This window comes from Diaphorina citri, unplaced genomic scaffold, assembly GCF_000475195.1.
Source record: "Diaphorina citri unplaced genomic scaffold, Diaci psyllid genome assembly version 1.1 scaffold3614, whole genome shotgun sequence".
NCBI lineage: Eukaryota > Metazoa > Arthropoda > Insecta > Hemiptera > Psyllidae > Diaphorina > Diaphorina citri.
Window position 1 is genome coordinate 1 of NW_007381014.1, and position 17,288 is coordinate 17,288.

Sequence of the window (17,288 nt, forward strand, 5' to 3'; positions counted from 1 at the left end):
TATTTCCGTGTTAAAGATGAAAGAATGGGGAGTGTCAGTGCAGCGTTGGGTTTCGATTTCAATCGTTTTTTCGTTGAATTGAAGCTACGAACCTACGCCCTCCTGTGTACCAGTCTTAACCACTGCAGCGAGCCAAGTTGATGGCCTTTTTTTTCTGAGCGTGTTCGTTCGACACTTATTAAACCACCATTACTATCAGGACTATAGGTGTAGTTGTATTCTCTAGATTCTAGATTCTATGCAGAATTTTGATATAGGATATAGACAAATCTAGAGATTACCTATATGGAGTATTTTGATATTGTATAGACAATATCGCACGGTCACTAGTCAATCATGTCAGACATAAAGTGCAATAGCTAAACAACAGGTCTTACATTGGCAGACATTTCAACTATCCCATGTACAAGTACCCAATTCTTAGATGTTCCCACGAGGCATCCATTTACACCTTGATACACTAGTTACTAGTTGTTGCTAAAAACTATGAAGTAACTTGTTTGATATTTGAATATTGCACCCAAACACCTGTTATGTTTCATTGAATCTAGATTCTAGACTAGACAACAAAACCTGTGAATAGAGGGTGTACTGATGTACTCTGAAGCAATCTGTAGTGAATTGGGCAAGGGTGTATTCTGCTACCTACTTTTATAATGGGTTGTTTTGTAATCAGAATTTGCTCATCAAAGACTACCTAGTACTATTTTTGCAGAAAAAACCTCACCCGTCATCTGCAGTAATAACATTTTGACGTCAAAGATGAGTGAACGAATGATCGATATGGCTTATTAATCTTGATGTTCTACTTAATGTGTTGAGTTTTACGCCTCGGTGAGTTGTATGGACTTTAGACAACAAAACCTGTGAATAGAGGGTGTACTCTGAAGCAATCTCTAGTGAATTGGGTAAGGGTGTATTCTGCTACCTACTTTTATAATGGCTTGTTTTGTAATCAGAATTTGCTCATCAAAGACTACCTAGTACTATTTTTGCAGAAAAAAACCTCACCCGTCATCTGCGGTAATAACATTTTGACGTCAAAGATGAGCAGTACTGTGATCGATATGTCTTATTAATCTTGATGTTCTACTTAATGTGTTGAGTTTTACGCCTCGGTGAGTTGTATGGACTGATGGTAGAAATAAAGTTGATTCCATATAGGGGGCATTTGGGTGAGTTTTGTTAATGTTATTACTTTTTTTGCATTGCAGCAAGAATCGAGTGAAGTTCTTGTCGGTAATCACCTGTTGCATCAGTACCTACCTATAGTAATATACTCGTATGTATTTAAAATGTCTCAAAGTTTTGTCTATCAACTCACTGATGAGCTAATGATCGCAAGAGGGGGGGTCGCAGGTCCGTATCCATGATTTTAGTGAGGGGGCTAAGAGGGGGATAGAGGATCCATCGCTCCTCTTATTGGCCTTGCCTCCCCTTAGCTGGCCTGGCCTACGGTGTATATATTTTTGTCTGCAAAAAAGGAATCTTCCCGTAAATGCCTTTCAAAATCTGAATTATTTTCCCCATGCCTGTGGAGTCCAACTATTATTTATTTTTATATTGGTAAGGCCTCACTATCAAGTAGGCCTGACAGGTACACCTGATCAGGTCAGGCTGTAAGACCTACCTGATGAGCACACACACACACTATCAGGTACACCTGACAGGTACGCTGTCAGGTCTACCTGATAGTGAGTGGCTGGCCTTAAGTAGCCCTTTGATTTAAATCTACATTAAGAACCCTTTGATTTATACCTACAAACCTACCTACAAAATATGAATCTATCGATAAATGCCCTAGAATTCCAGCTACTTTTCACGGACCTGCTTCCATAAATACAACCAACCTATCTGCCTATACAAAGATCTGCAAAAAAGGAATCTTCCCGTAAATGCCCTTTAAAATCTGAATTATTTTTCCCCATGCCTGTGGAGTCCAACTATTATTTTTTTATTTGTAAGGCCTCACTATCAAGTAGGCCTGACAGGTACACCTGATCAGGTAAGGCTGTAAGACCTACCTGATGAGCACACACACACTATCAGGTACACCTGACAGGTACGGCTGTCAGGTCTACCTGATAGTGAGTGGCTGGCCTTAAGGAGCCCTTTGATTTAAATCTACATTAAGAACCCTTTGATTTATTCCTACCAGTTTCTTCAAAATGATACGTAAGTAAGTTATTATCATATTGAGTTTTGCACTATTATATGTACCTACATACCTATAGGTACTAAGTAGGTACATACCTACCTATGTACCAATTGAGTACATTGGTAGTCTATATTCCTTGTAAATATTAGGAATTCGAAGTAGGTATTCCAAAACGCAACATATCTAAGAGCTTGTTAAACCTCGTTACTCATTACGTACATAACTCATAATCATCTAAAGTTAAAGAGACATTTTCACCAGGAGACCAAATACCTATAATTATGTCTGATATTATGTGGAAGAAAATAGTTGGTAAGTACCTACATACAAATATATACGTATAGATAGGTACCATGGGCGAGGGCTTTTCGAAGTTCCGACGGAGCCTATGCACATTTTCGACACAATTACTTAGGTAGGTACTTAGGTACTATAATGCAATACCTATACTCTCCTCTATCGATACAACTGCTTTGTACGCCATTGATATGTAGGTACCTATGTACTCAATTTTCAATTGTAGATCACAGAACACGGTCATAGCATGGAAATACATACCTACCTACCTAGATATTTTCTGAGGTGCGATTAAGGGACTATAATGTTTCAAGGGGCTTTTGTAAATATAAATGCAGTTTGTGTTATTATGTCACAACTTTGGTGCTCACTGCAGCATTGTAGGATTTTCCCAATATATCAATAATCCTAAAATCCAATGTTTGCTTACCATGCTGTCGCTATGCGCATTTATATGTCATAGCTACTCATTTCCCTCACGAGGCTGAGTGGGCCCCGCAACAGCCAGTCACGGAATCAATCATTTGCATGATACAAATTTCTTGATCCCGCCGGGAATCGAACCCGGGTCTCCCACGTGCAAGGCGAGCGCAGTGACCACTACGCCATAGGAGCTGACCAAGGAGCTTTTCAAACTTGGCAATTTTGACCTTGCTGGTTGAGAGTGTTCGCCCCTCATAACCTGACGAGCTAAAAAAAAGTTCAATGGTTACAATGGTAAATGTGAGGGTTTTTTCCTCAGCAGAATCATTTGGAATAATTTATCTGAGCAAAAAATCCATGTAAAAGGTAACAGAAATTAGGCCAATGTAAATATTGCAATATGTCGAAAAAAATCCAACTTTACCATCAGATCCGAGCATTAATTTAGTCAAGAAAGACGAAAAAAAAAAGAACATGTTTGCTTAAGCTAACCGCTAACCTCTTCAGAGTTAAGACCCACATACCTGGCTGTTGACTGAATTTGACTGATGTAAAGTTGACACCTATGATGTAGGTAGGTACCTACATCTTTGATAAAGGTATTTATGGTAGGTACTCAATTCAAGTGTATCTACCAAAGTGGGAACATTGAACTTTGCCTAAGATATTTCTCTAAGGATCTAAGACCAATCCTAAGTAATACAATGCAGTTGTGCAATTTAAGCATTTAGGTAATGATTCCTGTGGCTTATCTTAATGTAGCTATTATACGTACAGCATAAGTTGCACATACCTACATATACGAGTAATATTATTTTAGTGTGTTGATGTTTTTTCAAACTTTATTTCTTTGTATTTCGTATTAAGGTATTTCCTAGATACCTATACGTAAATATTTGATTAACTTCTTTTCCATGTCGACATTGTAATTTGGTAGTAAAATGATTGCCTAAAAGTTAGATAGGTTTCATTTCGTAGTAGCTGTGGATAATCCTGCCTTAGTTTACCAACACAATAAATACAATAATGTGACTATGCGGTCCTCGACTTCTAAAGAGTACCTTACCTGAAGCTTTGTACCAAAGGACTCTGTACTTAAGTAACAACGCATCAAGCAGAATACCTACCTATAACCTACAAATTTCATTAGAGGTAGTTGATTATGACAAAACAAGACTAAGTTATTTTCCTTTCGAGAAACTGACCACTGGAAAAGTGACCACTGCTCGAATGCAAACTGATTACTAAATGAAGCGCTTAGAGCACTGGTCACTTTTCCAGTAGTCAGTTTCTCGAAAGGAAAATATACATCTACTCTTAGATCTAGGCATCTACCTAGGTACCTACATACCACTAATAGGCACCTACTATACAAGTAAGTATACATAGACAATAGCCATCAGGTCATTACCTACCATGTAGGTACCATCGTCTTCATAATAGCAGATAAGTACCTATACCTACTGGTTCTAAACACCTTTATTATGACTGTAGTGACTACAGATTTCATCATCTAGGTACCTAGATGATGGTACCTATATTCTAGGTATACCTATATTTATAGCTAGATATTCTCTAAGTCTATGAGTGAATTTCAAATAATAGTAATACCTAATAAGGAATTGGAATAACAGACTACAGAATGTAGGTAGGCGTGTTTTCCACCTAAGTTTAATATCATATCCCCTGACGGCCTGTTTACCTATATAAAACGACCTATCTGCGCGGTTAAATTGTACAGTTGACAGTTGTAGAATTGTAAGAAAACCGTCTGTTTTTGATTAGAAAATAGAAGTGAATTTCAAATTTAATAATAGTAATACCTACTAAGGAATTGGAATAACAGACTACAGAATGTAGGTAGGCGTGTTTTCCACCTAAGTTTAATATCATATCCCCTGACGGCCTGTTTACCTACCTTTAAAGATAGAGTTTCTTCAAAATGATACGTAAGTAAGTTATTATTATATTAAGTTTTGCACTATTATATGTCCATACCTATACTAAGTAGGTACCTATGTACCAATTGAGTACATTGGTAGTATTGAGTACATTGGTCCCTTGTAAATATTAGAAATTCGAAGTAGGTATTCCAAAACGCGAAGTAGGTATATCTATATGAGCTTGTTAAACCTCATTACTCATTACGTACATAACTCAAAAATCATCTTAAAGTTAAAGAGACATTTTCACCAGGAGACCAAATACCTATATTATGTCTGATATTATGTGGATGAAAATAGTTTGTAGATACCTGAATACAAATAGATGGGTACCATGGGGCCCATGGGCAAGGGCTTTTCGAAGTTCCGACAGAGTCTAATAGGCATATTTTCGACACAATTACTTAGGTAGGTAGGTAGGTAGGTAGGTAGGTAGGTAGGTACTACCTGACGAACTACCACCGTTGTTCCGGGAATAACAAAGAAGATCGGGGAGGTTTTTAGCGGGTTGAGCGGCCAAGAATGGTGCCACAGCCTATAAGACAGGCATCGACAACCTGACTCACAGGATTGGGGTTTAAAACTCTTATTATGTAGAACTAAATATGTTAGATTTTGAAGCACCTTATTCTACTATATAATTATGTACCTAGATGATGCTTCAATACCCAGACATTGGACCATGCCTGATGGTCAGTTGTAGGTTGTATACTACTCGGTCTATAGGACCTGGAGACCCTCTCGATTATGAACAGATGTTACTTAACACTTTATTCTCCATAACATCAGGGAAGGTCAGACCCAGAGAATCATCGGGTGTTTATGTAACAGGTATAAAACAGCATATTACGAGCATACATAACTATTCTATTAGAGACTTGGAGAATTCTCACTTTATTAGAACTTGGGAAGAGGCAGAGTGTACTATTGCCTGACGCGACGTAGACTTGGTCTCTTGGTTGACTTCATATTTCAGTTTTTTGCCCATTTAATTTGGGCACACAAGACCTTTTGGGTAGGTACCTACCTTTTTATGATATTCAATATGACGGTCTCCTATCCTTGTGTGCCCCCCATCCATTTTTAATTGGGACTGTTCCACTGTATTAGGTGGAACTAACAGATTCCTTACCTACCTACATTTCCTTGCTGAGCTAAGCTGCAATGTCAATTTTTACCTTGCACCAAGTGGTACTCTAGGTCAGGTAGAGAGTGGTCAGATATATCCAACTTCGATGAGTGGTAAGGGCGAGAGTCGGTCATTCAGCAAGTCAGCATTTACTTCGACGTCCGCAGGAAGGAGCGATTTGTGGCGAATGGTGACTAAAGTTGCAAAAGATTTACCTATACGAGAAAGAAATGCTGCCATGTTTAATAATGAACTGATGGCAGATGTGAAGTTTGTTGTTGGAAGTTCTGGTAATTTAGAATATTACCATTTCCAAGCCCATTGTAGATTTAACCCTGGTGTTGATAAGCACCACTTAAAAATAATATGTAGATTATAGATAGATTTCCAAGCCAAGTGGTTAAGTATTATTTCTCAGCCCAGAGGCCAAGGGGTGAATAGCATTGACTTCCAACCTGGAGGTGCTTGGTTTGAAATCCAGGCGCAGCAGACATTTTTTGAACAAAATCTTCCATTCCTGTAGGCATGGCTGTGAAGAATGTGCCTTGAAGTAACACAAAAGTGGTTCCAAGGAAATAAAAATAACATCCTAAAAGAGTACTTATTTGGGTGTTTATCAAAAAAGTAGGTATTTTTCAAAGTATTTCACCAGGAGGGATAAGGAAAAATTTGTTTCTTATGATTCTGACATTTTTATGTATTTTACTTTAAAACCTAGGTACCTAACTCCTTGAATTGTGTCTATTGACCTTATGATATCTCTCTCCATCAGGTCATACTCAAACCATCCCTGCACACAAGTATGTGCTGGCAACAGGGAGCTCAGTATTCTATGCAATGTTCTACGGAGGAACCTACAATTTAATATGTAGGTACATAACTAGGAATAATTTGTTATAACGAGGTGCGTAGTTAAATAGGTACCTGCCTACCGGATGATAGATATAATAGGTAGGTATTACCTATATGTAGGTATCAATGTACCTCGGTATGTAGACAGGGAAATATACCCATCAGTGTGTAGGTTTAGTCTGTCCAGTGAAAATAATAATAAAAGTAATGGACCCTTGAGTGGAAGGTAATTAAGCGAGATTAACGCCGTATAGACTACGGAGGACTGGCAGAGAACAAAGAAGAAATTGAAGTCCCTGATGTGGAACCCTCAGCATTCCTCACACTTTTGAAGTAAGACTTAGATTTACTTACTTTTATAATTGATAAGGTGCTTTGTGCCATCAGTTTTACTTAGTTTAATTCCCATCCTCATTTAGTGCTCTGAGTTTTGGCCGTATAGAGGCATTCTTTACCACCTAACCCTTCAAGCTCTACCTATTATCAGTTATTTTTGGTCAGACTCTCAAATACTTTTGAGGATAAAATTCGATGCTTGAGCTGGGATTGAACCCGTGCCTTCCTGTTTGCCAGGCGAGCGCTTTGACCATCTTGGCATCCGTCACTCACTATCAACATATCAACCAGGTAACTCCTACCTTTAATAGCTACTGGCTTTGAGGAACTTGCTGCCAGTTCCTCAAAGGGTTCTCTCTGCTTTTAAAGACCAAGTACAAGTCCTCACGATGGTTGACTGCGGTTCAGGACGAGCGAGCCAATTTACACTTTTGAAGTAAGACTTAGCTTTACACTTTACTTACTTTTATAATTGATAAGGTGCTTTGTGCCATCAGTTTTACTTAGTTTAATTCCCATCCTCATTTAGTGCTCTGAGTTTTGTGATGTTTCAAGGTACCTACCTAGTAAAAAAAAAAAAAAAACTTGAACCGAAGTGTTTATTCATACCTATTGGGTTGGGGTCTTAGATTTTCTGTTCTATTTTATTTTTCAACAATGATTATTTCAAACTATTATCTGTAGGTAAATGGTTTTTCCAAATTAAATTGGTCCCAAGGGCATGGTAAACTTGGACTCTGACAAATGGAGTTTGCCTGAAGGCATGTGATGTGTTCCAATCCACTTGACCCGATTAGATCAGATATGTTGTTCTTGCTTACCTATTTGTTTTAAAGAGGTCTGTGTTCTTTGTACGTCTGACATCTCTGTTTCCTTTTCCCAGATACCTGTACTGTGATGACATTCAACTAGAAGCGGACACTGTGCTCGCTACACTCTATGTGGCCAAGAAATACATAGTGCCACATTTGGCTCGGGCCTGTGTCACATATCTAGAAACCAGTTTGACGGCAAAAAACGCCTGTCTCCTCCTGAGTCAATCAAGATTGTTTGAAGAGCCTGATCTGATGCAGAGATGCTGGGAGGTTATTGATGCACAGGTAAGTGACTGAGGGGTTGAGTTGAGAGTTGGAGATTGTCGATTTATATGAATTTCATAATCACCTTTTTTTGTGGCAATGAAACAACTGCTACATTAGACTCGTGTGGTCTATGTCATAGCATACCTATCCTTCAGTATGTCCCTCAACATTTGGGTGATAAGAACCACAATACTTTTCATCTAGGTGCTGGGTCAACAAGAGAACACTAGAAAGTCTTTTTCTTGCTAGCCTTTTCCTTTTTAAGTAGGGTCAGCGTTTATTGTCAGTCTTTTCTAGGCAGACCTATTGTGAAAGAAAGTAACTTGTTGAAATATTTGCAATCAATATAGGTACGAGTGCAATTTTTTTTTTTTTTTTTGTTGATTCCTGGCATTGAATACTTTCGCTTCCTGACTCACGGGCGGGGCAGCCAGTTGGAAATCCCTGCTCTATTATTAGTTACCTATTAGGTTCTAGTTACTTCTTGTGCCAATGATAACTAATATAGATATCTAATAATAAATTACTATCCCTTATCAATCTCATCATCATAACAACAATAACAACACCTTGGTCATGTCCTGCCAGACGATAGAGATGGGGAAGATTATAGTCATAACATGATAACAGAAACACGACGTGAGATAACGCTGATAACAACTCTAGTTCCTGATAACAGCTGTTCCGTGTTTTAGTTGCTATATCGAAATGGTTATCGTTTGGTGATTGGCAATGTTGTTTAGTGTTGATTTCGATTTGTGATAGGCTGATAGGTAGGTTACCTACTCGTAGGTAGCTCGATTGACTAATTTTACTAACTTCCAATCAATCCAATGATTTTGCAATCGAAGCTTTACTTCTAACTCTAACTCCACCGTATCACTTTACCGAAATAATAGATCTTAACTACAGGAAGTCCGATTTTTTTTTTTTTATACCTATATTTTTTTTAGACTGGAAGTTGAATGTCATCATGTAGGTAACTCTTCTTTTTTACAAGAAGGTTGTGTTCATGTTCATGCTGTGTGTTGTGTTTTTACCTGATTATTTTGTACCTTACGTTCATTGTTCGCCTATCAAATTTGTTGTGAGCACGCCAGTCAGTCTTTGGTCGCGAAAGTGTCGATACCTACTTGCTTTGTGAATAAATTGAATAAATGTGTAAGTTAGTCGTAAAGCCTATATGTTACCTATCGTAATGTGAATTTAATCGTATTACTTAGGTATCTAACTATACCTAGTACCTACCTATCGAATAGGTACATTAGTTGTGTGTTTAATTCCAATAACTACGTAGGTGTAGGTAGCACGGTTCCAAGACCTTGAGGATTATTTTAAAATTCGTGATAGGTATAGGTACCTACCTAACCTGAGTTACCTGATTCTTAGCCGTGGCTGATGGTAAGTCTTGCCTTTTAGACTGATAATAGGTACATACACATAATTACCAACCTCAGTGGTGTAGTGGTTAGCTCGGTGGACTCTGGATCTGGAGGTTGGTGGTTCGAGTCCAAGTCAAGTCATAATATTTAGCGTATGTAATAAGCAGGGAACGACATTAAATTTGTGACAAGCATTAATGCTTATTAAAATTCCTTTCATAATTAAAATTCCTTTCTTTCTTTACCTACACATAATTATGTAGGATAAATAAATAAAAGATATACCTACTTACCTATTATTCAAAAATCGTGTTTGCGCCCGCGAGGCGCGAATTCTTATCACACAGCTTTGTAGACCGACTGTGGACTGTGACGTCACAACAGATGCCATTGGGCTTGAGGTTGCTGCCATATCAAGGAAAGATATAATATTTCTATTTACCCATTTTACCCAGCCATATTTAGGTATAAATTTCTACTTTATTTTAATCATTAGGTACTTACTTTTACTTAGTAAAATAAATAGGTACCTAAGTGCCAAGAAAAATTAATTTCACGGCCTTTCACGGGACGATGATGTGTGTGAAGTTATAAAACACGTTTAATGGTGACGTCATCGACTTATTCCAAAATGGAGACTGGAGAGGTTGCTAACTTCTCTCAGTTAGCATTATCAACGAGCACAATATTTTTTGTTGATTTGATAAATTTTTTTTTTTTGTGTTTTTGGTTTTTGCTAATTTGCTGATTTAAATTTTAATTCATTATCCAAAAAATAATTGAATTGATAAAAATAATCGCGTTATCAGTATCAGTTTATTAATAGAATCACCAGTGGTATGCATACTCATGGGATTTGCCTTGAATAGTAATGGCTATGTCAAATCTCTATTCTAGATAATAGGTACATACCAACCTCAGTGGTGTAGTGGTTAGCTCGGTGGACTCTGGATTTGGAGGTTGGTGGTTCGAGTCCAAGTCAAGTCAAAAGATTTAGCGTATGTAATAAGCAGGAAACGACATTTTTTGTGACAAGCATTAATGTTAATGCTTACCATAATGAAAATTCCTTTCTTTCTATACCTACCTACCTATTATTCAAAAATCGCGTTTGCGCCCGCGAATTCTTATCACACAGCTTTGTAGACCGACTGTGACGTCACAGCAGATGCCAATGGGCATGAGATTGCTGCCATAAGCAAGGAAAGATATAAAATATTTCTATGTACGCAGCCATATGTAAAATTTCTACTTTATTTTAATCATTAGGTACCTACTTACCTACTTTTACTTAGTAAAATAAATAGGTACCTACCTAAGTGCCGAGAAAAAATAATTTCACGGCCTTTCACGGGACGATGATGTGTGTGAAGTTATAAAACACGTGTAATGGTGACGTCATGGACTTATTCCAAAATGGAGACTGGAGAGGTTGCTAACTTCTCTCAGTTAGCATTATCAACGAGCACAATATTTTTTGTTGATTTTGATTTTACTTGGGATAAAATCATCTGTTTGGAAACAATTACGATCCACATGCAGAGTTAGAATTCAGGGAAGAAATCCGCGTCTATACCTATTCACCATGCTGTTGACAATGTAGTAGTTGAGTAAATTTGCCTGGTAAATGGAGGGCGTGGTTTCAAATCTCACCTGAGGCATGCAATTCTTCGATTTATTTTAGAAAATTTGGCCACAATAGTGATAAAAAAAAATTAATTTCTGTGTTTTTGGTTTTTGCACTTTTTGCTGATTTAAATTTCAATTCATATTCCAAAAAAATAATTAAATTGATAAAAATAATCGCGTTAACAGTATCAGTTTATTAATAGAATCACCAGTGGTATGCATACTCATGGGATTTGCCTTGAATAGTAATGGCTATGTCAAATCTCTATTCCAAAATAGCTCCAAAACCTCCCAAGAGATTGACACCAGATATGAACACCCAGAATACAGTTTCTCAGACAAATAATTGGATAAATGGTAAAACAATCCTCTGAATATAATTTTCCTACTCCTAATTTTTAGTGATTGACATGCAGCATGTATCGTATTTGATGGTCTTTTGGCTCAGGTAGCAGAAAATGAGTAGAGCCAATAGGCAACAGGGGTTTGATTGATTATAACCTACCTTTACTTATCCACAGTGAAAACTTACTTAAGTAGCCACTAGGTATTCAAATCTCAACATTTTTCCTTCACAGAAACCCTGAAGAATGGAAATTTGCCACTGGTACCAGTACCATCGAGTCAACTTCAGACCATCTCCCAACGAGAATCTAACATGCAAATCACTCAACCTGCCAGTGTACCCAACTCACCACTTGCATCACCCAATATTGTACAGACCACTTCTGCTTCCCCTGTCAACTTCACACCCATACCAAACACAGGAGATCCTAACTGGCAGGCATCAAAGCCAACAGTGCGAGAAAGAAATGCTGCCATGTTCAACAATGAACTGATGGCAGACGTGAAGTTTGTTGTTGGAAGTTCTGGTAATTTAGGATATGTATTACTATTTTTAAGCCCAGTGGTTAAACACTATCTATTTCTCAGCTCAGTGGCCAAGTAGTTATAACACTGACTCCCAACCTGGAGGTGCTTAGTTTGAAACCCAGCTGCAACAGAAATGCCTTCTTTGACCAAAATTTTCCATTCCTGTATAGGCATGGCTGTAAAAGAATATGCCTTAAAGTAATGCAAAGTGGTTCCAAGGAAATGAAAATAAAATCCTAAATACTTATACTAAAGCTGTGTCCACACATAGTTGACACCATTGATCCACAAGGTAAAGAGGTGAATCTATGTTGTTGACACAGTGTATGGTTTCAGGCAATGTTGATTGATCATTAATTGATGGTGTCAACTGTGTGTGGACACAGCTTATAGTATGGGTGCATATCAACAAAGTAGGCATTTTTCAAAGTGGGTATCATTTAATTATGTGAAAAATCTGTTTCTTCTGATTCTGACAGTTTAATATATTTTATTTAAATAGGTACCTAACTTCTTATATTCTGTTTTACTGACCTTATGATATCTTTATCCATCAGGTCATACTCAAACCATCCCTGCACACAAGTATGTGCTGGCAACAGGGAGCTCAGTATTCTATGCAATGTTCTACGGAGGACTGGCAGAGAACAAAGAAGAAATTGAAGTCCCTGATGTGGAACCCTCAGCATTCCTTACACTTTTGAAGTAAGACTTAGCTTTACACTTTACTTACTTTTATAATTGATAAGGTGCTTTGTGCCATCAGTTTTACTTAGTTTAATTCCCATCCTCATTTAGTGCTCTGAGTTTTGTGATGTTTCAAGGTACCTACCTAGTAAAAAAAAAAAAAAAACTTGAACCGAAGTGTTTATTCATACCTATTGGGTTGGGGTCTTAGATTTTCTGTTCTATTTTATTTTTCAACAATGATTATTTCAAACTATTATCTGTAGGTAAATGGTTTTTCCAAATTAAATTGGTCCCAAGGGCATGGTAAACTTGGACTCTGACAAATGGAGTTTGCCTGAAGGCATGTGATGTGTTCCAATCCACTTGACCCCATTAGATCAGATATGTTGTTCTTGCTTATTTGTTTTAAAGAGGTCTGTGTTCTTTGTACGTCTGACATCTCTGTTTCCTTTTCCCAGATACCTGTACTGTGATGACATTCAACTAGAAGCGGACACTGTGCTCGCTACACTCTATGTGGCCAAGAAATACATAGTGCCACATTTGGCTCGGGCCTGTGTCACATATCTAGAAACCAGTTTGACGGCAAAAAACGCCTGTCTCCTCCTGAGTCAATCAAGATTGTTTGAAGAGCCTGATCTGATGCAGAGATGCTGGGAGGTTATTGATGCACAGGTACTTAAGTGACTGAGGGGTTGAGTTGAGAGTTGGAGGTTGTCAATTTATATGAATTTCATAATTGCTGTTTTTATTTTGTGTCAATGAAACAACTGTTACATTAGACTCGTGTGGTCTGTGTCATAGCATACCTATCCTTCAGTATGTCCCTCAACATTTGGGTGATAAGAACCACAACACTTTTCATCTAGGTGCTGGGTCAACAAGAGAACACTAGAAAGTCTTTTTCTTGCTAGCCTTTTCCTTTTTAAGTAGGGTCAGCATTTATTGTCAGTCCTTTCTAGGCAGACCTATTGTGAAAGAAAGTAACCTGTTGAAATATTTGCAGTCAATATACGTGTTGATTCCTGGCATTGAATACTATTGACTCTTGCACGCTAGGTTTCTTATAAGTGAGAGGAGCTAGTGGCATCAGTCAATTAGTGCTCCATCCAGCAAGGTATGGTATTCTAAGCCAGTATCAAGAGGTTACTTACTGCAATAATCACTAAATTCATCATGTCGACTTGTACATATTTTTATTCGTCACTGTGACCCATGTTTCTCCTCACATTTCAGGCGGAGATGGCTCTTAAGTCCGAGGGGTTTGTCGACATAGACATGAGCACCCTAGAAAGTGTTTTCGCCCGCGAAACTCTCAACTGCAAGGAGATGCATCTGTTCGAGGCTGCCCTCAACTGGGCCAACGCCGAGTGTGTCCGTCGTGACCTTGAACCCACCGCTCATAACAAGCGTCTGGTCCTCGGGAACGCACTGTACTTGGTTCGAATCCCGACCATGTCACTGGGCGAGTTTGCAAACAAAGCGGCACAGTTGGGGATTCTGACGCTGCAGGAGACGATTGATATATTTCTGCACTTCACGGCGCACAACAAACCTCATCTGAGCTATCCGGTGAAAGCCCGCGCCGGACTTAAACCTCAGGTATGTGTTTGTGTTGGGTGGAGAGATAAAAGAGAAGAGAGTAAGGGGGATAAGGTGAGTTATAGAAAAAGTAAGTAATTAAGTAAGAACTGTAAGAAGGAAATTAGAGAAATGGAAAGAGTCGAGAAAGGGAGAGAGGTGCTAAAGAAATAGAGAGAGAAAGAGGGTGAGATAGATTCTCTCCCCTCTCTTTCCTTTTAACCTACCCACTTTTACGCAGAAAGGGATGTTCGAGAGTTCGAGTAAGTAGCTACATACTGTTGAGTTGGAGTTCTAATGTAGTAAGAAAAGATCACTTTGAAAATAGAACATTGGAACGAATTTATTTTGTGTAGACTAAGGGTAACGTGTCTACTTTGTTAGCGCTAGGTCTCGGGTTCGATACCTGCCCGGGGCGGATTTTATCCTGAACAGATAAGGTTCGTTCTCGGAACCTGTGGCTTTTTGCTATCCTGTCCTCCTTCTCTCTTCGATTTCGGGACGATACCTTGTTACAGTTCCCTCTTGAAAATGAAAAATGTGAGGTTTACTTGGGTGTTCTATTTTATTTTTCAACAATGATTAAGTATTACAAACTATTATCTGTAGGTTTCTCCAAATTAAATTGGTCCCAAGGGCATGGTAAACTTGGACTCTTGACAAATGGAGTTTGCCTGAAGGCATGTGATGTGTTCCAATCCACTTGACCCCATTAGATCAGATATGTTGTTCTTGCTTATTTGTTTTAAAGAGGTCTGTGTTCTTTGTACGTCTGACATCTCTGTTTCCTTTTCCCAGATACCTGTACTGTGATGACATTCAATTAGAAGCAGACACTGTGCTCGCTACACTCTATGTGGCCAAGAAATACATAGTGCCACATTTGGCTCGGGCCTGTGTCACATATCTAGAAACTAGTTTGACGGCAAAAAACGCCTGTCTCCTCCTGAGTCAATCAAGATTGTTTGAAGAGCCTGATCTGATGCAGAGATGCTGGGAGGTTATTGATGCACAGGTACTTAAGTGACTGAGGGGTTGAGTTGAGAGTTGGAGGTTGTCAATTTATATGAATTTCATAATTGCTGTTTTTATTTTGTGTCAATGAAACAACTGTTACATTAGACTCGTGTGGTCTGTGTCATAGCATACCTATCCTTCAGTATGTCCCTCAACATTTGGGTGATAAGAACCACAACACTTTTCATCTAGGTGCTGGGTCAACAAGAGAACACTAGAAAGTCTTTTTCTTGCTAGCCTTTTCCTTTTTAAGTAGGGTCAGCGTTTATTGTCAGTCTTTTCTAGGCAGACCTATTGTGAAAGAAAGTAACTTGTTGAAATATTTGCAATCAATATAGGTACGAGTGCAATTTTTTTTTTTTTTTTTGTTGATTCCTGGCATTGAATACTATCGATTCCTGCACGCTAGGTTACTTATAGGTGAGAGGAGCTAGGAGCTAGTGGCATCAGTCAATTAGTGCTCCATCCAGCAAGGTATGGTATTCTAAGCCAGTATCAAGAGGTTACTTACTGCAATAATCACTAAATTCATCATGTCGACTTGTACATATTTTTATTCGTCACTGTGACCCATGTTTCTCCTCACATTTCAGGCGGAGATGGCTCTTAAGTCCGAGGGGTTTGTCGACATAGACATGAGCACCCTAGAAAGTGTTTTCGCCCGCGAAACTCTCAACTGCAAGGAGATGCATCTGTTCGAGGCTGCCCTCAACTGGGCCAACGCCGAGTGTGTCCGTCGTGACCTTGAACCCACCGCTCATAACAAGCGTCTGGTCCTCGGGAACGCACTGTACTTGGTTCGAATCCCGACCATGTCACTGGGCGAGTTTGCAAACAAAGCGGCACAGTTGGGGATTCTGACGCTGCAGGAGACGATTGATATATTTCTGCACTTCACGGCGCACAACAAACCTCATCTGAGCTATCCGGTGAAAGCCCGCGCCGGACTTAAACCTCAGGTATGTGTTTGTGTTGGGTATGGCCGGGGAGTTTAAACTCTCGGATTAAGCAACCTGATTGACTAATATTTTGAAATCAACCAATCAGATTTCTTGATCCAAGATTTGAAGTTAAACTCGGATTAAGCAATCTCATTTGCCAAATTTTGAAATCAACCAAGCAGATTGCTTGATTTGAAGTTAAACTCTCGGATTAAACAATCTGATTGGCTAATATTTTGAAATCAACCAAGCTGATTGCTTAATCCAAGATTTGAAGTTAAATTCGGATTAAGCAATCTCATTGGCCAAAATTTTGAAATCAACCAAGCAGATTGCTTGATCCAAGATTTGAAGTTAAACTCGGATTAAGCAATCTCATTGACTAATATTTTGAAATCAACCAAGCTGATTGCTTAATCCAAGATTTGAAGTTAAATTCGGATTAAGCAATCTCATTGGCCAAAATTTTGAAATCAACCAAGCAGATTGCTTGATCCAAGATTTGAAGTTAAACTCGGATTAAGCAATCTCATTGACTAATATTTTGAAATCAACCAAGCTGATTGCTTGAGCCAAGATTTGAAGTTAAACTCGGACTAAGCAATCTCATTGACTAATATTTTGAAATCAAACAAGCTGATTGCTTAATCCAAGATAGACCTACCTAAATATGGACCTATAGGTCATCTAGACCTTAGAACTTGGAATATCTACATTCTACATCAATTTATACCTATCTATCTCATACACAAAAAGCCACATTGAGGCTTAGGTGTAGGAAACAGCCCTAAAGGATGGGTTGAGAATTTGAGATACGAATCTACCTGGCTATCCCATGGGTTATCTATAGGCTTGCCAAATATCCAAAATGTCGATACGGGACGCGAATCCGCGAACATAATTGCCAAATCCGCGAACATAATCGCAAAATCCGCGAACAAAATCGCCAAATCCG

The 17,288-nt window shown here is 38.6% G+C and overlaps 2 protein-coding genes across 2 annotated transcripts; both read left to right on the plus strand.

The window, feature by feature from the left end:
* The first annotated feature begins 6,056 nt into the window (after positions 1 to 6,056).
* Positions 6,057 to 8,265, plus strand: LOC103520432 (BTB/POZ domain-containing protein 3-like). The gene is made up of 4 exons (XM_008485526.2): positions 6,057 to 6,240; positions 6,723 to 6,800; positions 7,066 to 7,135; positions 8,022 to 8,265. The coding sequence occupies exons 1-4, from the start codon at positions 6,057 to 6,059 to the stop codon at positions 8,248 to 8,250; spliced, it is 561 nt and encodes a 186-aa protein (XP_008483748.1). The 3' UTR covers positions 8,251 to 8,265.
* A 3,085-nt stretch (positions 8,266 to 11,350) lies between these two features.
* Positions 11,351 to 16,351, plus strand: LOC103520433 (BTB/POZ domain-containing protein 3; the record flags this gene model as incomplete). The annotated part of the gene is made up of 5 exons (XM_026831558.1): positions 11,351 to 11,588; positions 11,810 to 12,103; positions 12,662 to 12,809; positions 15,174 to 15,390; positions 15,986 to 16,351. Coding segments are annotated over exons 1-5 (1,134 nt in total), but the record flags the coding sequence as incomplete, so codon positions are not given.
* Positions 16,352 to 17,288: the final 937 nt, after the last annotated feature.

Excerpts from the sequence above, each read along its gene's own strand:
- LOC103520432 (XM_008485526.2), top strand. The coding sequence starts at position 6,057 with ATGAGTGGTAAGGGCGAGAGTCGGTCATTCAGCAAGTCAGCATTTACT. Across the intron at positions 6,801-7,065 it reads CTATGCAATGTTCTACGGAG|GACTGGCAGAGAACAAAGAA; the intron begins GAACCTACAATT and ends TAGACTACGGAG. Across the intron at positions 7,136-8,021 it reads GCATTCCTCACACTTTTGAA|ATACCTGTACTGTGATGACA; the intron begins GTAAGACTTAGA and ends TCCTTTTCCCAG.